The sequence below is a fragment of the Ailuropoda melanoleuca genome, chromosome 5 (assembly GCF_002007445.2).
Source record: "Ailuropoda melanoleuca isolate Jingjing chromosome 5, ASM200744v2, whole genome shotgun sequence".
Lineage (NCBI taxonomy): Eukaryota > Metazoa > Chordata > Mammalia > Carnivora > Ursidae > Ailuropoda > Ailuropoda melanoleuca.
The window spans coordinates 97,976,789-98,000,867 of NC_048222.1; the positions used below are offsets into that span (position 1 = coordinate 97,976,789).

The window sequence follows — 24,079 nt, forward strand, 5'->3', positions numbered from 1 at the left end:
CTGGAGATGTTCATTTGTAGAGATCCAGATGTATCTTCCTGCGTCTCAGGCTGATTCTGTGGGTGTTCAGAATGGTCTGGTAGATATCCAGCTCGACTCGGACCAGCTGAGAAAGGGTCGCCTACTCCTCCTCCATCTTTTCTCCTCCTTGCAGAAAGTGGTTGCCTTTCTGTTCATAGAGTTTCTGCTACTCTTTTCTTCATTCTCCAGTTGCATTCATAGGTATTCGGAATGGTTTGGTAGCTCTCTCACTGAATTCCTGGGACCAGACGAACTTTAGGTCTCCTGCTCCTCCGCCATCTTGGAACCTAAATCCCAAGTCCTCTTTTTGACTAGTGTATGAGTCTAGTGTATTTTCTTTCTTTTTCTTCTTTTAAAGATTTTATTTTTTTTTTTAGCAATCTACACCCAGCGTGGGACTTGAACTCACAATGCTGAGATCAAAAGTCACTTGCTCTCTGTGACTGAGCCAATCAGGTGGTCCTGGTGTATTTTCAATTAAAAAAAAAAAAGTACTGATTTGTTATGTCTGGTGCATAATGGATATCTTTCCAGCAGACATATTTCCTCAAAGCTTACTTCATACTAAAGAATTTCTTAGGTTATCTGAAAAAGCTAGTGTTTTAGTGTTTTACTTTGAAGGTTTTGTTACTTTTATGGAAAATAAGTTGGGCATGGGAGTCAAGGTTTTAAGCTATTTTTAACTATTTATAAAATGAGATGAAAATCTGAAAGATAAACGTACATTGTTTGACTCTTTTTTTTTTTTTTTTTTACATTTTAGGCAGCATTTTCATTAACCAAACTTCTTGAAGCCACATCTGCAGTATCAGCTCAAGTGGAAGAGCTTGCCTTCAAATGTACAGAAAATGCACGTTTCCTTAAAACGTGGCGGGACCTCTTGAAAGAAGGCTATGATTCTTTGAAGCCTGACAACTGATTTGCTGTGTAATAATTAATACTTCCTCATTTATGATGTTTGCAGTGTACCATAAGTATAAGATTGTCTCCAGCAGTTCTGTGTATTCAGAATGACATTTCCTTGGTTTTCTCACTTTTGTGAAAGCAGAATACCGATGATATTTTTGATGCTCGCCAATATTTATCTTTAAATACTTCCTGTCCTCTAAATTTTCATAGACTCTTTTATGAAAGTTAATTTCATCAGTAGATAATGCTAATAATGCTACAGCGTTACCAGTAGAAAAAAACCAGGTAGACCATTATTCTGTTTGATTTCCAAGATGCTAAGAATGCCAGAGTTTGAAGCTGAGCTTCATTTTATGGACCAAGGGAAGTAACTTTAAGGTTTCCAGTGTTGGCCCAGCTCCACTAGGCCAAGTTCCCTGGAACTAATGATTGTGTCTTACATACTTCTTTATCCTTAGCACCTAGAAAAATGACAGTGTCATACAAAAACCAGTAAATGTTTGTTGAATAAAAGAGTTGACAATATGATTAAAAGCTGTTTTTTTGTGTGAAAATTAGAATTGCTTTTCTAAAAAACATTTGAATCAGAACCTCACTGACTTGAAGGAAGACATTCTTTACAGGAATTTGAAATTTAACTGATGACAATTTTTTAAAGTATATGATAAATATTTTTTATTCTTCATGATGCTTTTTTAAAAGCTTTTACTTCAGAAAATGAAAGCCTGTCTGGAAAGAATGTGTATATATATATTTTTTCCCTGTTTATTTCTCAGGTTAATTGCTTTGTGATGTTGTATGTTTGATTGTTCTCTTTAAAGTGCCTTATCAAAAAAAAAATAAAGTACCTTATCAAAATTATGACTCTGTACTATTACTTTTTGAACTTTGCACATAATAATTCTAAATTCTAAATGTAATTCTAAAGATACTTTGTTTTTAATGCATCAGATTTAAACGATGTGATTGGTTTCATATTATTTGACTTTAATGACAATGTTCTACTTTACTTGTCCCATATCTTATGTTGTTCTATCTCTTTTTGTTGGTTTATGTCATATGTGTCAGTGATTAAGCCAACTAATTCTCCAAACTTACAGACAACTTTATATGGCATCTTAATTCTTTTGTAGATATGGAGATGTGTACAGAACTATATTCTAAAGCTCTACAGGGGGATTATGAAAGGGGACAAATAGATGGACAAAGAATACTATTGTTTAGTATATTAAGTCACAGTTTTTGATTTTTTTTAAGTTAAAGATAACACATATGGTGTGTTTATACCGAACAGATACTTATTTTGATATTAGAAAAATATTTTATGTGTCATCAAAATTGCAGTTTTTAAAATGTACAGAAATAAACATGTTCAAAGCAAACTTCATCTCCATTTCTTTGGGTTCATTATTTTTAAACTTTTATTGAAATATTTCAAACATAAGAGTTAAATATTAGAGGATATATTCACACCTTGCAGATTTAATAAATGTTAGCATTTGACTATATTTTCTTCAGATCTATATGTAAATGTTGTTAGATGCATTTGAAACTTTTGTTACCTCTTTGATCCCATCCCTTCTTCTCTCCCCAGAAGCAGCCATTGTCCTAGAAGTGGTGTATATTCTAGTTTGTGTTCTTATACTTTTAATGCATATGTATGTTTTCAAAGCACTACAAAATACTGTTTCGTGCATGTGGTAGCTAACCTCCACATGCCCACAATAGTCTGTCTCCTGGTATTCATGCCCTTGTATAGTCTCACACATTGAATAGTGCTGACTTGTATAACTCCTAGGAGATTGAGGAAATGCAGTGTGTGATTTCTGAGGCCATACCCTTTTCCATTTTTCCATTATGTTTTGTCTTTCCCTTATCAGTTTGTAGGTATTATGTATTTTTAATACTAACTAATGATCTGTTACCTCTGTTTCAACTATCTTTTGTAGTTTATGATTTATCTTTGTATTTGATTGTGGAGTTTTCTTAAAGGTTTTTAATTTTAATGAAATCTTAACCAATTTTTCATAATAGTGATTTCTTGGTCTTGTATAGGAAATGTCATAAAGATATCTCCTTTACATCTTTATAAAAGTTAAAAAAAATTTTGTTTCTAATGTTTAGGTGTTTAATCCATCTGAATTTTGCTTATGTTGTGATTTTGGGATCTTGTTTATTTTTGTATGTGTATTGGTGTTCCTCCAATTATCAGTATTTTCAAATGCTACCCTGTCATTCAGTTACCATATAAGTGCTTGATTCTGAGCTCATTCTATTCTGATCTATTTGCTTAACCCTATGCTAAGATTCCCTATAACTTGTTATAGCTTTAACATAAGTAAAATCTGTACTACTTTGATTTTTGTGTGTGTGACTTCCTCCCCCAACCATGTATATTTTTTATGTTAGAAAAGAAAAACCATGTTAGTTGATTTCTAATTTTGTTGAATTGTGTGGTCAGCTGAGGTTAACCCCTGATTTTAGGCAGTGAGCTTTCTGCGGACGCTTAATTTATTCCTCAGCACTAAAACTCATAGTGTAAGGAGTCCAGTAGTCCCAGAGCTCAGCTCTGTTTATGGTTTCTGTTGCCATGTGTGGCCCACAGAGAAGTTCATCTTATTTTTAAGAGTTGCTTTTTTAAAAGGCATCCCTTTTTATATTTCTTTTTGCTTGGCTTCTTGAGAAGGGTTGGGGAGGGCTTCAAAACATAAACATTCTCTTAAAGACTTAAAGTTTTTTTCATAGTAGCTCATTACCAGCTCTATATAAGCCTCAGAGGAAAACTAAGTATTAACTAAATGATGTAACTAAAAGCCTTAAGAGGCCAAAGTCAATATAATGAAATTTTTAATATTAAAAATAATGTGTTTCAAAACTTCTGAGTATGAAATATGTGTTAGGCACTATGCTAAGAGTTTTATAGGCATTATTTTATATTAGCTTTTTGAGGAAAGTGGTATTATTCCTATCTACAGAGACAGGACAGGAAACAGGCTGAGATGAAATGATCTATGCCATACCTAGCTACCTAGCTCTTGGTTAGACCTATTAATAGTCAAGCTTACTTTGTTTCTCTCCCCACCCATGATGGTTTATTTTATGTGTCGACTGGGTCATAGGATATCCACATTTTTGGTCAAACATTATGTGTGTTCTTTGAGGGTATTCTTGGATGAGATTAACAAATTGGTAGATTGAGTAAAAAGATTGCCCTTGGTAATGGGGGTGAGCTTCATTCAATCAGTTGAAGGCCTGCATAGAACAAAAGGCTGCTCCTGTCCTGAGTAATAGCATTCTACTTGATGGCCTTGGAAAAGTGGCTGGGTTTGCCTGATGACATTTGAACTGGGACATTGCCTTTTCTTAGTTCTGCTGTAGCTTCTGGCCTTGGGATTTGAACTGGGACATCAGCTCTACAGATTTTGGACTTGCCAGCCTCCATAATCATGTGGGACAATTTCTTATAATAAATCTCTTTATAAATATATAAATTCTGTTTCTCTGGAGAATTCTAACACACCATTTAAAAATGGAACTTACATGTTCGTCCATTCAGTTACCCATCATAGAATACTTGTGCTAATAACTGTATAATATTCAATTTTTTGCCTTAGATTAATTTGAGAGTTCTAAATACCTACAAAGATCACTTGAGCAAATTACAACTGGAGTTATAGAAACTTGTTAGAAAGTTATTGCAAATATAGTGATGAGACATGATGTTGGCCCAAACTAAGGCATTGGGAATTGGGATAAAGAGAAGTAGATAGATTTAAGAGCTCTTTATTAGATAGAATGAAGGTGGGGCTGGGTGATTTTGATATGGTGGATAAAGAAGAAGGAAGAGCCGAAGGATGACTCAACGATTTCTAGGTTGGGCTGTTGGTACCATTCACCCAGATAGGGTCTTGAAGAAACTTAGATGTCAGAGTCAGAGTCCATAATAATGACATTAAAAAGCCACTGAGATACCCAAGTCTTAATGTCTAGGGGCAGTTGTATGCATAAGTGACTAATTTAGGAAAGAGAATAAGCTAAAGGCAAAATGTGGGAATCATCAGTATATACATAGTAATTGAAACCACAGGTTTCAATAGTAGATAAGACTGCCAGTCTATAGATAAGAAAAAGATTTAAAAGAGAGTAAATGAGGCTTCTAGTGTAAGATTTTCTCTTTAAAAGAGGAGTACATTAGTAAAAATTAAGTACATTTTTGAAGTCTCTTACCTAGAGTGCTTCACTCCATCACATTGAAGTATCAATTCACTTATAGCTTAGTTTATTAGGCAGTGAAATGCATAGACTTCACCATTCTGGCTGCATATATCTCTTTCCCGTTTGTTGTTTTCCTTCAACTTTATCAGTGTCTAAATTGCTAAAAGGCAGTAAATAAGTAATTGCCTTGTGAAAGGTTATGTACTAGCCTGATGTATTAGGAGCCCTTAAACTAAAATTAGAGAAGAGAGAAAAAGAAAGAAAGAAAAAAGAGAAAGAAAGAAAGAAAGAAAGGAAGGAAAGAAAGAGAAAGAAAAGGAAAGAAAAGAAAGAGGAAGGAAGGAAGGAAGAAGAAAGAAAGAAAAGGCGAGGTCTTTCTGATATTTATTTTTCGATTTAAAACACTTTGGTTTAACTTAGAGAATGAATTTGACCTAGAGCATGGTCTATGAGTTTTGGACCAAAGTTTTTTTTGTAAAAGAGAAAACTATGACTTGTACCTGCATTAATTTAGTGCTTCTATTGCACCTTACATTGAAGTTAGTAGGAACTAGTTGCATAGTATGCCAGTAATTACTTATCAAATTAAATGGAAGTTATTGCATTTGGGGAGGTGGAAGGATGGAATAAGCGAGTAGACTGAGTAGACAAACCGAATTGGTTCAGAAAATTATTTGAAAATATTTTAAATGCTAAAAAGTAGTTTCAGATGTATATTTTGTAAATTCACTGCATTTCCAAGATCCATAGACATAGGTTACAATCATAATTTTTGTAAAATTACATTTTGTCTAGTCTTCATCATTATTGCTTTTTAAAAAAAAATTTTTTTTTAAGAGAAAGAGAGCATGTGGGGGTAGAGAGAGGGGCAGAGGAAGAGATAGAGAGAAAATCCTAAGCTGACTCCATGCCCAGCAGATCACCCCATGTGGGCTCCACCTGGGGCTGGATCTTATGACCCTGAGATTATGACCCTGAGATCACAACCTGAGCTGAAATCAAGAGTTGGACACTTAACTGACTGAACCACCCAGGTGCCCCTGTTTTTTTCTTTTTCAGAAATTCTTTTTTAGAAAAATATTTTTCAGGCTGCCTGGGTGGCTCAGTTGGTTGAGCGTCTGACTCTTGATTTCTGTTTAGGCTGTGATCTCAGGGTCGAGCCCCAGGTAGGGCTCCATACTCAGCATGGAGTCTGCTTGTCCCTATCCCTCTCCCTTCCCCCCTGCCGTGCCATGTCCCCCACCCCCATTTGCAAGCAAGCATGCATGTTCACACACTCTCTCTCTCTCTCAAATAAATAAAATCTTTCAAAAAAAGAAGAATATTTTTCTATTCTATTATTTACTAGTAATAAGACTTCTTAAGAATAATAAATAATCCCAAAATAATCTTGTAAGAGAATTGAAATGTATTTTCATTTTTGTAGGCTTTAAACAATTATATAGTCTGAGTAGAGAATTGAATATATTTTTTTAATGATTTATTTATTTGAGAGAGAGAGAGATAGAGACCAATGGGGGGGGGGCGGTGAGGAGGAGAGGGAGAGAAATTTCCAAGAAGACTCTGAGCTGAGCACAGAGCCCGAGCTGGGTTCCATCTCATAACCCTGAGATCACAACCTGAGCTGACGTCAAGAGTCAGATGCCCAACTGACTGAACCACCCAGGGGCCTTGAGAATTGAATATTATAAGCAGAACCACAACTTGCTATTATTCTCTGACTTTTTGTTGAAAGCATAACCATACTCTTCATATAGAAAATTTATTGGTATTATTCCAATAAGAACAGAAAGGACTCAGAGTTATCCATATTTTTAATAGAATTAAATTGTAGGCAATTTACTTTCAAAAGAAATCTATACAATCATATATTCAATATTTTTGATTCCAGTATTTTCATGTTTCAAACATTTTGGTGTGTTTAAAAGTACCTGAAAGCATTTTATCCCTATTTGAAGATTTCAAATTATGAAAGCAAAAAATTCCAATAGCTCAGTTAGAGACCAGAAGAATAGCTAGCTAAAAATTTAATGTCTTATGAACTGGCCAGCCATGCAAAAGGAAGGGAAATCCGTCTCTTGATGACAACTTCCTCTTTGAAGTAAAATGTGTACATGCAGACCTTTCTTTCCTTAACTTCCTGAATCAGTGCATTCTAGCTCTTCTTTCCTTCTTTTCCCTCTTAACTGCCTTTTTGCGATCTAATTCACACATCATAAAATTCATCCATCTAATGTGTACAATTCAATGGCTGCAAATATGCTAATTCACACAGTTGTGTACCCATCACCACAATCCATCTGAGATCCTTTTTTTGCCCAAGAAAATACTCTGTACTTTTCAGGCAGCATCCTCCCAACCCAGTCACCTCCAGGAACCTCTAATTTACTTTCTGTCTCTATGAATTTGCTTCTTCTAGATAGTTCATGGAAGTGGAATCATATGGTATTTGTCCTTCTGTGTCTGGCTTATTTCATACTCATCATGTTGTAGATGATGTGTCAGAACTTCATTCTTTCTTATAAATGGCTGAATAATATTCCATTTTATGTATATACCACATTCATTGATCTGTTTATAAGTCGATGGGAACTTGTGTTGTTTCCATCTTTCGGCTACCTTACATAACTAACAGAATGAGCATTTGCAGACAAGTACCTGTTAGAGTTCTGTTTTCTATTCTTTTGGGTTTAACCCAGGGGTGAAATTGCTGGATCACATGGTAATTCAATGATAAGCTTTTGAGGAACCACCAAATTGTTCTCTAAAGCAGCTGCATCATTTTACATTCCAATGACCAATGCAGAAAGGTTTCAATCTCCACATCCTTGTCAATACTTTTTTTTTTTCCTTTTGCTGTTTTATTTACAGCCTTTCTAGTACGTGTAAAGTATAATCTATCTCGTGGTTTTAGTTTTCATTTTTCTAATGATTCCTGATGTTGAGCAACTTTTCAAGTGCTTATTAGCCATTGGTGTATCTTCTCTGTAGAAATGTCTTTTTAAGTCCTTTCCCCGCTTTTAAATAGGGGTTGTTTATCTTGTTGAGTTGGAGGAGTTCTTTATATATTCTGGGTATTAACTCCTTCTCAGATATATGATTTGCAAATATTTCCTTCCATTCTGTAGACTGTCTTTTTACTTTAAAAAATATTTTTATTTTGAAGTAATCTCTATACCCAACGTGGGGCTCGGACTTACAACCCCAAGATCAAGAGTCACACATTCCACCTACTGAGCCAGTCAGGTGCCCCATCCTTTTACTTTTTTTGATAACATTCTCTGGTGCACAAAGTTTTTAATTTAGATGAAGTCCAATTTATCAATTTTTTCCCTTCTTGTTATTTATGCTTTTGTTTTCACATCTAAGAATCCATTGCTAAATTCAAGGTCTTGAAAATTTACCCAAATGTTTTCTTCCGGGAGTTTTATGTCTTATATTAAGGTTGTTGATTAATTTTGAGGTAATTTTTGTACACGGTGTAAGGTAGGGTTCCAACTTGAAATCTTTTGCATGTGAATAATCCAGTTGTCCCAGCATCATTTGTTGAAAAGACAGTTTTTTCTTCATTTGATTGTCTTGGTATCTTTGTTGAAAATCAATTGACTATAAATGTGAGGATGAATAGAGAAGTGCTATTTTGAGTTTAGAACAGAACATCTTTTTTCAGAGTAATACTGTGTATTACCTTTCAAGCATTCAGGGACTTCAAGAGAGGTCAGATGAATTCTTAAACAAAATATCTATTTTGCAAACAATCAGACATTTTCTCATTCCTCATTTTTCATTATATTGAATATTCCAAAACTGTAAACCTTTATTTACAAGTATCCATGATTATTGTGTTTGCGGATGTGCATGACAGACAAAGCTCTACCTTAAACTAAGAACTGCGGTGGCCTTTGTATATTCTGTTGTAGCTAAACATAATTTAACATTGAAAATTGAAAAGGTTCTATACTGTGCACTTCCAGACATTTACTACAGTGCTACGTACATAATGGGTACTCAATAAATGCAAGGTAAAAGAATGAATAAATCTTTCTGAAGTAGATTTCTCTTAATTTCCTATGCAAAATATGTACTAATATATACACATTATCAATATAATTTATTTCCCTTTATACCGGCCTTAGTCACTTCGATTTTTCTCAAATAACCTCATGTTCTTGTAATGGCTTTATCTTAGCCATTATAAATTATTAATTTTGTGGCATTCATTTTATTCTAATAAATCCATTGTGAAGCATCCCACAATATTCTCTGTGTAGCAATGGGTTTCAGAGTCAGTTATGAATAGGAATTGAGTCTAGTTGATTGAGAAATTAGTGACAATTCACAGGGGTCTGTGAAAAGAGCTGGCTTTATTAACTCAGGTGGCATCTCCTGCAGTGGCCACATTTCTACCCAGATGAATGACGGAGCATATGTTTTCTGACTTCCTTTGCTGTCAATAGATCTTCTTTGCCTGTAGTTATACCAAAACTGATGGATCATTTCTTTGAATGGTCTTGTGGTCAGAGTATACAGAATTGGGTTCAAAGCACTGTTGATAGGCAGAATAAAGATCACCACCCAAGAGGTTATGGTACCTAGAAGAGAAAAATGCAGTAGTTTTAGTGTTCATGGATGTTTACGAGGTATAGAAACCCTTTTTCCTTGTTTCTCCCCCAGCCCCCTTTTGAGTCTTAATTTTTTCCCTTTGATGTCACATAATTAAATACCAAGTCTAATGTGTTTCCAGGATGTCTTTCCAGGGTGCCAGTGTTTGAGGGGAGTGCTGGTGCTGCCAAAAAACGGGGTTCTTTGCTAAGTAGCCCTTCTTGAATACATCAATAAGAGTATTCCATTAGGTAGAAACATTTTCCACCAAGTGATTACATATTTTTGTGATATGATCCCATTTTAGGAAAAACAGGATCGTTTAGCATTCAAATCAATAGTTTTCCAATAGTTTAATTGCTGGATAGTTTTCCAATAATTTAATTGCTGGATAGTACATATAGTATTTCTCAAAATATATAGATAGTTTTCTTTACTGCTATTTCTTTGGTTTTAAAAATAGGTATGCATTTTTAGGCTTTTGACTAGATATTTATTTCGGTAAAAACATCGTAGGCTAAACTTATCTGAAAAATCACTGTAGCACATAGGTAACTACCAAAAACTCAGATTTGTTATTATAATTTAATTGATGCTATTTTCCTTCTTTGTTGCTTATAAAATGTAGGGTACTATTACCACCAACAATGGGATAAAACAACATTAAAATTGTATGTTTATAACTTTTAAAAATGAGAGTATATACTGCAGTATACTTATAATTAACACATTTTGCACATTTTTTATTGTGGTAAAATATGCAAAACATAAAATTTACCATTTTAATCATTTTTAAGTGGCAATAAGTACATTCATAGTGTTGCACAACCATCACCACCATCCGTCTGCAGAACTTTTTCATCCTCCCCAATGGAAATTACATACCTATTAAACAATAACTCTTCATCCCCTTCTCCTCCCAACCCCTGACAACACATTTGCAAACTTTCTGTCTCTATGAATTCAACTACTCTAGTTACCACATACAGTGGAATCATACAATATTTTCCTTTAGTGACTGGCTTATTTCACTTAGCATGATGTCTTCAAGGTCCATTCCTGTCGTACCATGTTTCAGAATTTTCTCCCTTTATAAGGCCGAGTAATAATCCATTTTGTGTGTACAACGCACCTTGTTTATCCATGCATCTATTGATGGACACTTGGGTTATTTCCAGCTTTTGGCTATCGTGAATAATGCTGCTATGAACATGGGGGTACCAATGTCTGTTTGAGTTCTTGCTTTTAATTCCTTTAATTCTCAAAACTGGAATTGCTGGGTCATACGGTATTTCTATGTTTGATTTTCTGAGGAACCACCATGCTGTTTCTACAGCAGCTGTGCTATTTTACATTTCTACCTGACTCCCAAGAGCTCCAATTTCTCCAAATCCTCTCCAGTTTGCATTATTTTCTGTGTTTTTGACAGTAGCTATCCTAATGAGTGTGATGTACATTATTTTTAAGTACCAAGAATGCATTCTTCAGTCATTACTCACACTCCAGGTTAATGTTCTCTAAATTGTTATGTATTCTGGGAAGAAGAATGTCTCATGTTCTCAAGAAAAAAGAAGTAAAAAAATAGAAAAAAATGAAGTAAATATTTGATAAACATTTTTACCTGTTTGGTCATCTTAAGCATGGCATTATCGGAATTACAAAACATAGAGTGTTATTTATTTGAGGCGTTACTTTGTTCCAATGGTAATTGTGTTATTAGGCATTTATGGAAATAACTGAACAGCTGCCTCCCGGTAAACTCTTGATTGATGAACAGAGCCTGAAGTACATATAATTCTGACTTATAATTCTTAAAATGAGTTGGTGTTAAGAATCCTCATTTTCTTTCTTAGAGGAACGCTGCAGAGAGACTTGCTAATTTTTTACAGAAAGAAAAAAAAAGTTGTACCTGGTATTTCTACCTGAAGCAATGAAAGAAATTTCAGTACAAAAATGGGTATCCAGCATAATGCATCGGTAAATACAATAAAGAAAAACCGTTTGGCAAGGATCATCTCTTTTTTAACTTGATTCCGTATTTCAGTTGCTGTTATGGTACTTTGATGAACGCTGTAAAACATGCTTCCATAGGAAAAAACTATGATGATAAATGCCACCAAGTTAACACCTATTTAGAACACAAAGATTATTATTAATGTGTATGACCGTTCTTTCTAAACAAAGACACGCACACTCTTAGCTGTTTGAACATGAACATGTTTTTTGTTTTTCATAAGAATTACTAAGGTACACAAAAGGTACACAAAACGTTGATTTTTTTAAAAAATTTGAAGTAATGTTGAACTAATGAGGAATAAGGGAATTTTAATTTAAAAATGGCATATTACAATCAGATTATAGTGATTCAGTGAATATCCTGGGTCTTTTGAATTAATCTTTATAGTTTTTTAAATAATTCAATTAGTTTAAATTATACTTTGAGAATAGATATATATTTATATATGTAATATATAAATATTATAAAATATATATAAATATACAGATATAAATATATATATATAAATGTATATATATTTTTCTTTAACTTCCCCCTGAGAATATTTTTTACAAGAGAAAAACATTTGTATGTCTACCTTATTATAGGTGCAAAGAGTAAAAACATGTTTTATTTAGTATTATTAGGATGAATGCATGAAATACAAGTATTTATTGTTTTATCTTTTATTAAGGAGCATGTTGGAATTTATGTGATAAAGTGGTAATTCATGGGAAAAAACTCCCTTTAGGGGTATTCTGACAGAATCCATCCCCAATGTCAATGAGAAAAACTGGAATAAAAAACTGAAATAAAAATTTATAAACATTAGAAGAAATAATGAGACTGACATTTTGATTTATTCTAGTAATTGAATAAAAGAGTTTATAATACAGAGTTTCTCACCAAGAAAAATTGTCACTGAGTAAATCTGGGCTCCAGTACTTCCAGTATCTTCTGAATGAAGAGGGAAGCACACTCCATTGTTGCCATAGTAGTTTCTGAAGAATTCCTTATTGGTCAATGGAATGAAAGCTACCATGAACCCAGCAATCCAAATGAGAACCAGAACTGTAATTGTTCTGCATTTTCTAGGTCTTAAACACCTGAAAGGATAGACAATGCAGATGTATTTTTCCAGTGTCAGAAATGTTAGAAGTAACACTGATACTTCAGTGGACAGAATGGCCAAGGAGCCCACAAGCTGACAGTGAATACTCTCCATCCACAGCTGTGCATGCTTGTTGTACTCTCCACGAAACTTTAGGTCAAAGGCTCCGATCAGAAACAGATATATTCCCATTAGGCAGTCAGCACCTATAGTCGCAAATTTAGAGAAATAAATAGGTATAATGGAATTAACAGTAAGCGGTAATATTTTTAGTATTAGCGAAAAATACCTAATTTATTTCCATCTTGGGAGGAGGTAGTTTTTATTCTAACGGTTCATTTATGGGTAAGGACCTCTTCAGCAACTCTCTTCAATAACCACTCTTACAGAACCCTCTATAGCTAATTACGTCATCATGTCCTCTGTGTTTTTTTTAAATTTTCAAGTCTGTGTGAGCAGGGATTTTGTCTGTTTTGTCTTCCATTCTGGTCTCTTCACCTAGAGGTGTCGAGTAAATGGATAAAATGCAATTATGTTGAGGGGCACCTGGGTAGCTCAGTCGGTTAGGCATCTGCTTTCGGCTCAGGTCATGATTCCGGGGTCGTGGGATTGAGCCCCAAGTTGGGCTCCCTGCTCAATGGGGAGTCTGCTTCTCCCTCTGCCTGCCACTCCCCCAGCTTGTGCTCACTTGTTCTCAAATAAATAAATAAAATCTTTAAAAAAATGCAATTTTGTTGAGCATTTGATTAGGGACCAATATGGGGATGTTATTATTTGGATCATGTCTTTGACTGAAATATGCTCCTAGCTTAACAAGTTAAGGATATCATCTAAAATCCTAGAGAAAGTAATTCAGCAGTTGTGATAGACTAATGACTATGAATTTTGGGGTCTATAATTCAGAAGATATGAATAATTACGGAGTGCTCTATAGGGGCATCTGGGTGGTTCAGTCAGCTGAGCATCTGCCTTCGGCTCAGGTCATGATCCCCAGGTCGTGAGATCAAGCCCCATATGGGCTCCCTGCTCACTGGGAAGTCTGCTTCTCCCTCTCCCTTGCCGCTCCCCCTGCTTGTGCTCTCTTGCTCTCTCTCTCTCTCAGATAAATAAATAAATAAAATCATTAAAAAAAAAAAAAGAAGTGCTCTATAGTCAGTACAATTTTGAAGGGCTTAAGTTATCTACCCAGAGCTGGTCTAAGCAAACCTGTTCTCTCTGATTCTCTCTTCCCATTTTTATGTCTTTCTGTCTCTTTTTAGGCTTTCCCATCCCCCAAATTAGTTGTCAATGTGATGCACTATTTGGTGATTTTGCTTTTTAAGCAAACATTTCCTACCAGAGAGTAAGTGAGATCTTTTGACTACACAGGCACTCTACACAAGGTTTCTGAAATCACATCACTGTATAAATCATAAGGCTGGCCCTAACCCTTAAACACTGAAGTTACCCTCTAGCATTCCCCAGAGCAATTAAGCATACTCAAAATTCTGTAATTAACAATACGAAGTAGTAACCAATTTTTGACTTCTATTTCTTTTTTTTTTTTAAAGATTTTATTTATTTATTTGACAGAGATAGAGACAGCCAGTGAGAGAGGGAACACAAGCAGGGGGAGTGGGAGAGGAAGAAGCAGGCTCATAGCAGAGGAGCCTGACGTGGGGCTCGAGCCCGTAACGCCGGGATCACGCCCTGAGCCGAAGGCAGACGCTTAACCGCTGTGCCACCCAGGCGCCCCTTTGACTTCTATTTCTTAGGTAGCTTGCAGCAAGTAAAACAATTAGACATTAGACTTTGAAGGAGCCTGGGGGAAAGACATGGACAGCACACATAAAACAAAACATCATGTAGACTGATACTCACTGGAGAAAGTATGGATATATTCTAGGCCACCTGACCCACACTATAAACAGCCTGACCACTGGTTTCTTGCTTATTTTTCTTGGTAGTCCTTATTTAACACAGGACTCTGCAATCACATTTCAAAAACTTAAAAAAATTTAATACGACCTAAAAACATTTTCTTATTCAAATATTTCAAGTTACGAATGGAAGAGATTTTAGTAGGGCAGAGACCAGAAAAACAGTTATCAGTTAAGTCAGTATCTATGATCCAGACACACAAATAAAGGAGTAAATACAACTCTGGATGTAAAAACGTGACTGTGAAAGGTTGCCATTTTATTCACAGTAAAAGAGTTTCCATGTTTTCACAAAACATGCCTTCAGAGAAGAAAACTAATGAATGAGAGCCTCTTTATGAGACAAAACTAATAAACGAGAGCTTCATTAGTCTATGTAAGGTAATTGAATTTTCCTGTTTAAAAAACTTACTGTCTTCTCACCAAAGTCATTTTATTTTCATTACAGTGAATGTGAAAGCAACACATAAACGAAAAGGAGAAAAATGTAAAATCTTGTAATTCTACCACTCTGTTTGCTTATTTTCTAATAACAGTGCTTTTATGTATTTTAAAACTACAATTCCCTTCAATCAGGAAATACTCACAGCAGAGAGAAATGATTGACATGGCATGTAGCTTGTTCTCAGACCTGATGTAAGGTCTCATACAAATGACAAAGATGTTTCCAAAGCAAGTGACTGCAGATACAACCCAGACAAACACTCTCTGAATAATGTTTGCCAAGAGGTTTTCTAGAGATGAGATCCCATCAGTGTTTGGTTTACAGCTGCGAACATGGGGTGCATACGCACAGTACTGGAATTTCTTAAAATATCTGATGCACAAAGAGAAAGTAAAATAAGATTTTAAATTTAATTCAGTGTCACTCTACACACATATTTCTTTTCTACATTTTCTCAATAGAAAGAAAATGTCTTAATATGAGGCTCACAGGAATGTAAAACATTAAGGATACTAAAGGTTTAAATTTTAATTCTTGTGAACTTGATTTCACTACAAAAAAATATGTGGGTCAGAGCAGCAAATAGGCATCATGAATATACAAGTGCTAGACATGCCTTGAAACATAAATAAACCATGAGCATGGGATCAAGAGAAGTAATCCATCTAACGGAACTTTTATTGGATTTTTAGTGTTTAGGTGGCTCCTATTGTTGCTTCAACTAATCTTGCTTTCCAGCCCTCTGGGGAAGAGAGACCAAAGTGTTTTCTCCTCTGGCTTCCATGGCTTTTCTACTATAGAAGTTACTATGTAACTGCCTGTTCACACGCTTATCTCTCGACCAGATTTTGGTACATAATAAGGTGTTCAATAAATATTTGTTGAGTTAGTTTTTTCATCAATAGAGAGACTCTTGTGTTGATGAAGGCACTACCCAGATAATCAGTAACGACTACTGTGTTACCAGCAACAGCAACGCCATTTATTGAGCATCTTCTACGTACCAGGAATCATTTCTCAAGTCAACTCCATGAGCTAAATATTAGCATCGCCATAGGAGGAGATGAATCTTCAGTGGAGGCAAATTATTTGCTATGACATTTTCTAATAAATGTAGAAACTGAGGTTCAAATTAAATCTATTTGCCTCTAAAGTGATGTATTCTGGCAAAAAATATAAATGATCTTTATAGTCTAAAGAGCTGTAGTAATAATACAAGACAAAAGGTTGACAATTACAGTATATTGTCCTATTGTTTAACTCTTGCTGCCTGAATCCCGTAGATTTTATATGGTTTCTGCCCAATTCAAGTCTGTTCCTTGAGTTGTTTCTTGGGTTTTATGAGCTATACCATTTTCTCTCAATTAACTGTGGTTGGCTTACATAAGTCCTAGTGTTTTATGTTGTGTGCAAAGAAACTTTTATAAGCATACTCTCTGAAGAGTTATGGAAAACAAAAATAATGTCCTGCATTAGACCTAAAATATAAGCAAAATTATAGAGTGGCATTGGCTGACATGACACTTTCTAAATTCTGGAGACTTAATTACCCTGGCATGGAGATCATTCTAGAATCTGGTGTAAGACTGCATTCAATTAAAAAAAAATGTTTCCAAAGCATGGAATCAATGGTACCATAATACACACTGTTTGAATAAAAGATTTTTCAAAGTTTGCCATTTTTTCCATACACACTTGCTCCAGTCATGTCCTGACATTGGCGGCAATTTTTACTGAGGAGGATTTCTCCATACTTTCATCCATTTACAGCAATTATATATTTACAATTATTTGTGTTACTTATATAAGTTCCTATTTTTTCATCTGGTAGCACTTATACCATGTGTGTGAATTACTAGCTCGTCAGGCAAGCATCACTGTGTATGAACGGTATCAGTGCTAAGGAGAACTTATGAGACTAAGTGTGTTCCCTCTACACTCATGTTTTCTGACATTTAAAACATCACCTTTGATTCTACCAGACCATGGAACACTAAAAATCATCCCACCCAATAGCAACACTTTAAGAATAATATGGTTTAGGCAAATGAATCAGCAGAAAATTTGATAAATTGGATGCATTGGGTATGAATGTATCAACACAGTGCACGTGGAAACATAAAAGATTGAAATCAAGGTGAAAAACAAGAAAAATATCGCTTACATATGAGAGAGATTCGTTAGAGGTCTAAACATCCTTTGTTGGATATTTGAAATTTCAATTCCTTCTAGGCTGCTAAAAATATCAAATTAATTATCAAAATAACATATATTACAAGGGTGTAATAAAATGCATTTTTGTAAAGGGCAGTTTAATAAAACGCTGTCAGTTAACACTGATTTTGAACCAAACATTCATACTCAGCCTGCCCTATGCACTTACTTCCCCAACTCCTTTTTGATTCTGGCATCTATACACAAATATCTCCTCTATTTGAATTTTTTTGGTCCTTATAGATCATAACACATGCTTTGTGCATAATAACTACTCAATAAGGGTTTGTGGAATAAATGAACACACCTTATATTTTAGACAATATTACTATAGCAAAGAGGTTTGAAATTTTTCTAAAAATTTTTAAATAACATATTTTTTCTAATAAGATGCCATTTTACTTAGGGAACATTTAAATTAAATGAACTGAAGCTTATCTTTTAAAGGCAAATTCTTAGACCATAACAAATATGTGTGTGTGCGTGTGTGTGGTACAAGTACTGATTTATATAATCTAAAATACTGCTTCTTTGGGATAACGATGGGTCTAATAAATTCTTAAATACCAGTGCTAATGGAGAAATGAATATACAAATTTGCCTTCAGAGGATCAAAGCAAACTATCCAATATAAGCTCCTGATGATTACAGAAAGATATAAAATCATTACCTGATTTTTAGTTTATAAATATGTAAGATAAAACTGTTTGTTTGTTTATAGTGTAGTGAGCACTCATATGGTTCTGTGGTGCTTAACTCATATCCCGGGAATAAAGCTTCTGATTTGAAAGATTCTACAAATCTTATTTTATAGAATTTATTAGCTATTAGTATATAAATTACAATTTCATCATAAAACTATCCCCATAGGTATATACTTACAGAGACCTGAGTTTGACAAGATAATCAAATTGATCTGCTTGAATTTTCTGGATTGGATTATAAGAAAGATTCCTGTTTTTAAAAAAAAGGCAACAATAGGTCAATTCTAGAAACTGCTTAAGTAAAGAGGAAGTTTATCTGTTGACTGGATTACTTTTAAACATTAACAAAAAAAGTGCAGTAACAGCACTTGCCTTAAAGAGTTCATTAAATATTTAAATGAATTAATGGAGACAAAACACTAGAATTGGGCCTGGCTCTTAATTAACACTATGATTTTGTTAGTGATAGGGAAGGAGCTAAAACAACGTAAGAATGAAAGTGGACTTGTCAAGAAATGGCTCTCACCACAGAAGCGGTAGGGTCTCTGCCTCACCTTCTGCCTAGGATCTTATTTCATTAAATGAAAAACAATTTCATTTTGTCAAAATTTGAATTAATGGAATCACCCTGATTAGTTTTTACAATAAACCTTATACCAAAGAGTGACATCTGTGCTAATGATTTCTGAGGCATGAAATGAAAAGTAAAAGGCTTATAGCTGGGAACAAAGAGAGAGAGACAAAAGTGACTGTGCAGCTCAATTTTGATGGAAAAATATTCAGAAATCTTTGTAAAAAAAAAAAACACCTCGAGACAAAAATCACCAATTAAAGGGAGTTTCTCAGAGCAAATTCTTTTTGAGAAATTTATTCTAGGTTAGATCGTTCATTAAGCAGGGGAGCTCCTGGGGCGGTGATTGTAGAAAAAAACAGAGGAAGAATGACAATGAAAATTGAGTTGTATTAAGGAAATAAAGTGGACTCAACAGTCTAGGACTAGAGGGAAACTATCTGAACACAATAGGCCATATATGGAAAGCCCACAGCTTACATCATCCTCAATGATAAAAGGCTGAAAGCTTTTCCTCCAAAATCAGTAACCAGACCAGGGTGACCACTGTTGCTTCTATTCAACATAGTATTGGAAGTCTAGCCAGAGCAATTAGGCAAGGGAAAAAAAAGGCATTCAAATTTGAAAGGGAGAAGTAAAATTATCTCTGTTCACATATAACATGATAGTATGTGTAGAAAACCCTGAAGATTTCACACACAAAAAACTGTTAGAACTTATAACTATATGTAGCAAAGTTGCCAAATACAAAACCACTACACAGAAATTGAATGCGCTTTTATACACTAACAATGAACAAGCCAAAAAGGAAATTCAAAAGATAATTCCATTTACAGTAGCATCAACAGAATCAAATATTTAGAAATAAACTTAACCAAGGAAGTGAAAGACTTGTGTTTGAAAATAAAATGTTGCCAGAAGAAATTTAAAAAGACACCACTAAATGGAAAGACATTGTATGTTTATGGATTAAAAGACTTAATGTTGACAAAGGGCAAAAACATGGCCACCTAAGCAGCAAAGGAGAGGGAGTGCAGTGGGGTGGAGGAATAGGGGACCCCTTTTTCAGCTGGTCCCCTGAATCGAGCTGGATATCTACAAGACCATCCTGAATACCCACGAAATCAGCCTGAGACACAGGAAGATACATCTGGATCTCTACAAAAAGAGATATCAAAATATCAAAAATACTCTGGGGCTGAGTATTGAGGTATGAAGTGGGGAGCCGTGAATCCGCGCACAGATATCAGAAAATAAACGGAAGGGGGAGGGAGCCACAGCGCTTGGGCAACGGGAAGCAGTAGCCACGTGCACGAGGGAGCGGGCGGACTCGCAAACCAGCACCCACCAGAGAGCAGACTGAGACCGTGAGCCCAGGGTGGGGGGCGGCTGGCGGTGTTAGAAGCACAAAGGACAGAGACAATCCAGCCCTGGAAGTGAGGGCTGGGAGAGCGGCTGTGGGGTGCACAACCCCGGACGCTGCAGGGTTTTTCACAGCACTGACAGAAACAGAGTTAAAGTGGCCAAGAGAGCTGAGTGGAGAGTGGACTGCGATCTCTCTGTTCTGAGACAGAGGCTAGGATTCAGCCACTGCTGCTCTGACTCTCAGAAGAGTTATAGAAAACCACCAGGGAAAGCCGCCAGACAACAAAAGCCCAGAAATACTGGTTCACATTGTGCCCATCCCCATCCCGCCTCTCAGGGGACAGGGCGACTCTACCCAAACAGGGTTGCCTGAATATCAGCGCAGCAGGACCCTCCCCCAGAAGGCAGGCTGAAAAATCAAGAAGCCCACATCCCTAAGGTCCCTATAAGACAAGTGCACACTGCATGTGTCCTGGTCAGTAATTTGGGTTCTGTGCATCTCCACAACCTCTCCTCATCAGAATGACGAGGAAGAGAAACCCTCAACAAAGAAAGGAGACAGAGATGAGGCCTCTGCCACAGAACTGATGGATGCGGATATAAGTAAATTGTCAGAAATGGAGTTCAGAGTGACAATGGTCAAGATGATGTGTAGGCTTGAAAAAAATACTAATGAAAATACTAACGAGAATACAGAATCTCTAAGGGCAGAAATGAGAGCGAATCTGGCAGAAATTAAAAATGCTATGAATCAAACGCAGTCTAAACTAGACGCTCTGACGGTCAGGGTAAATGAGGCAGAAGAACGAATTAGTGAATTGGAGGATGGGACGGTAGAAGAGAAAGTTAAAACGGAAACTTGGCTCAAAAAAATCCAATCTCAAAAATGTAGATTATGGGAGATTACTGACTCAGTGAAACGTTCCAATGTCAGAATCATCGGCATCCCCAAGGGGGTGGAGAAAGAGCGAGGGCTAGAAGAGATATTTGAACAAATTGTAGCTGAGGACTTCCTTAATCTGGCAATGGAAACAAGCATTTATGTCCAAGAGGCAGAGAGGATCCCTCCCAAGGTCAATGAGAACAGACCTACACCATGTCACGTCATAGTGCAATTTGCAAATATTAGATCCAAGCATACAGTATTGAAAGCGGCCAGAGGGAAGAAAATCCTTACGTACAGAGGGAAGAATATCAGAATAATGTCAGACATGTCTACAGAGACCTGGCAGGCCAGAAAGGGTTGGCAGGGTATTTTCAAAGCTCTACCTGAGAAGAACATCCAGCCAAGGATCCTTTATCCAGCAAGGCTGTCATTCAGAATTGATGGAGGGATAAGGATCTTCCAAGATCGGCTGAAACTGAAGGAATTCGTGACTACCAAACCAGCCCTACATGAGTTATTAAGGGGGGTTCTATAAACGTAAAAAGGCCCCAAGAATGATACAGCATAGAAATTTACAATCTATAGAAACAAAGACTTCACAGGCAACATGACATCATTAAAATCATATCTCTCAACAATCACTCTCAACGTGAATGGCCTAAATGCTCCCATAAAACGCCATAGGGTTGCAGATTGGATAAAAAGACATGACCCACCCATTTGCTGTCTACAAGAGACTCATTTTGAACCTAAAGATACATCCAGACTGAAAGTGAAGGGATGGAAAACAATTTTTCATGCCAATGGACCTCAAAAGAAAGCTGGGGTAGCAATTCTTATATCAGACAGATTAGATTTTAAACTAAAAACTGTAGTTAGAGTTACAGAAGGACACTATATTATTCTTAAAGGATGTATACAACAAGTGAATATGACAATTATAAATATCTATGCCCCCAACAAGGGAGCAGCTAGATACACAAGACAACTCTTAACCAGAATAAAGAGACATATAGATAATAATACATTAACAGTAGGGGACCTCAACACTCCGCTCTCAGCATTAGACAGACACCTAAGCAGAAAATCAAAAAAGAAACAAGGGCTTTGAATGACATACTGGACCAGATGGACCTCATAGATATATATAGAACACTACAGCCCAGAACAACAGAATACTCATTCTTTTAGAATGCACATGGAACTCTCCAGAATAGACCATATACTGGGTCACAAAACAGGTCTCAACCGATACCAAAAGACTGAGATTATTCCCTTCATATTCTCAGACTGCAATGCTTTGAAACTGGAACTCAATCACAAAGAAAAATTTGGAAGAAACTCAAACACTTGGAAACTAAGAACCATCCTGCTCAAGAATGATTGGGTAGACCAGAGAATTAAGAAGGAGATTGAACAATTTTTGTAGACCAATGAGAATGAAAATACGTTGGTCCAAAAACCTATGAGACACTGCAAAGGCGGTCCTAAGGGGAAAATACATAGCCATCCAAACCTCACTCAAAAGAATAGAAAAATCTAAAATGCAGTTTTTATATTCTTACCGCAAGAAGCTGGAGCTGGAACAGAAGAACGGGCCTAATCCATGCACAAGAAAGCAGGTGATCAAGATTAGAGCAGAGATCAATGAATTAGAAACCAGGAGCACAGTAGAGCAGATCAATAGAACTAAAGCTGGTTCTTTGAAAGAATTAATAAGATCGATAAGCCACTGGCCAGACTTATTCCAAAGAATAGAGAAAGGACCCATATTAATAAAATTAAGAATGAAAGGGGAGAGATCACGACCAACACCAATGAAATAGGAAGGATCATTAGAAACTTTTATCAACAGCTTTATGCCAATAAATTAAACAACCTGGAAGAAATGGATGCCTTCCTGGAAACCTATAAACTAACAAGACTGAAACAGGAAGAAATTGTTTATTTAAACAGACCGATTAATCATGAAGAGATTGAAGCAGCGATCAAAAACCTCCCCAAAAACAAGAGTCCAGGGCCTGACGGATTCCCTGGGGAATTCTACCAAACATTCAAAGAAGAAATAATACCTATTCTTCTGAAGCTGTTTCAAAAAATAGAAACAGAAGGAAAACTACAAAACTCATTCTATGACGCCAGTATTACCTTGATCCCCAAACCAGGCAAAGACCCCATCAAAAAGGAGAATTACAGACCGATATCTCTGATGAATTTGGACGCCAAAATTCTCAACAAGATCCTAGCTAATAGGATCCAACAGTACATTAAAAGGTTTATCCATCAAGACCAAGTGGCATTCATCCCTGGGATGCAAGGGTGGTTCAACATTTGCAAATTGATCAGTGTGATAGATCATATCAACAAGAAGAGTCAATAACCATATGATCCTCTCGATGCAGAAAAAGCATTTGACAAAATACAGCATCCTTTCCTGATTAAAACCCTCAGAGTGTAGGGATAGAGGGTACATTCCTCAATTTCATAAAAACCATCTATGAAAAACCTACAGTGAATATCATTCTCAATGGGGAAAAACTGAAAGCCTTTCCCTTAAGATCAGGAACACGACAAGGATGCCCACTCTCGCCACTATTATTCAACATAGTACTAGAAGTCCTTGCAACAGCAATCAGACAACAAAAAGGGATAAACGGTATCCAAATCGGCAAAGAAGAAGTCAAACTGTCTCTCTTCGAAGATGACATGATACTCTATATGGAAAACCCAAAAGACTCCATCCCCAAATTACTACAACTTATAGAGCAATTCAGTAATGTGGCGGGATACAAAATCAATGCTCAGAAATCAGTTGCATTTCTATATACTCACAATGAGACCGAAGAAAGAGAAATCAAGGAATCCATTCCATTTACAATAACACCAAAAATCCTATGTTATCTCAGAATTAACCAGAGAGGGAAAGGATCTATATTCTAGAAACTACCGATCACTCTTGAAAGACATTGAAGAAGACACAAAAAGAGGGAAAAATATTCCATGCTCATGGATCGGAAGAATAAACATAGTTAAAATGTCTATGCTACCCAGAGCAATCTACACTTTCAATGCCATCCGGATCAAAATACCAATGACATTTTTCAAAGAACTCGAACAAACA

General features: G+C 35.9%; 2 protein-coding genes across 17 annotated transcripts in view; one reads left to right on the forward strand and one right to left on the reverse strand.

Annotated features, from left to right (window-relative positions):
* C5H4orf46 (chromosome 5 C4orf46 homolog) overlaps nt 1-1,788 on the forward strand; it is a 9,277-nt gene extending 7,489 nt beyond the window's left edge. The window contains exon 2 of the mRNA XM_002921661.4: nt 785-1,788. Within this exon, the coding sequence (XP_002921707.1) occupies nt 785-940 (156 nt within the window). The 3' untranslated portion in view covers nt 941-1,788. The remainder of the gene's footprint in view (nt 1-784) is intronic.
* A 6,611-nt stretch (nt 1,789-8,399) lies between these two features.
* The window catches only part of RXFP1 (relaxin family peptide receptor 1), a 98,064-nt gene continuing 82,384 nt past the window's right edge, over nt 8,400-24,079 (reverse strand). For 10 of the 16 annotated variants that reach the window (XM_034661444.1, XM_034661447.1, XM_011228016.3 and 7 more), the window contains 6 exons: nt 18,315-18,386; nt 17,383-17,454; nt 15,361-15,590; nt 12,650-13,060; nt 11,657-11,875; nt 8,400-9,737 (listed from right to left, as the gene is read on the reverse strand). In XM_034661444.1, coding sequence (XP_034517335.1) covers nt 9,436-9,737; nt 11,657-11,875; nt 12,650-13,060; nt 15,361-15,590; nt 17,383-17,454; nt 18,315-18,386 — 1,306 coding nt within the window. In that variant the 3' untranslated portion in view covers nt 8,400-9,435. Of the gene's footprint in view, nt 9,738-11,656; nt 11,876-12,649; nt 13,061-13,168; nt 13,353-15,360; nt 15,591-17,382; nt 17,455-18,314; nt 18,387-24,079 lie in introns of those variants that run through there. The other 6 variants (XM_034661449.1, XM_034661445.1, XM_034661448.1 and 3 more) reach the window with 4 other exon arrangements.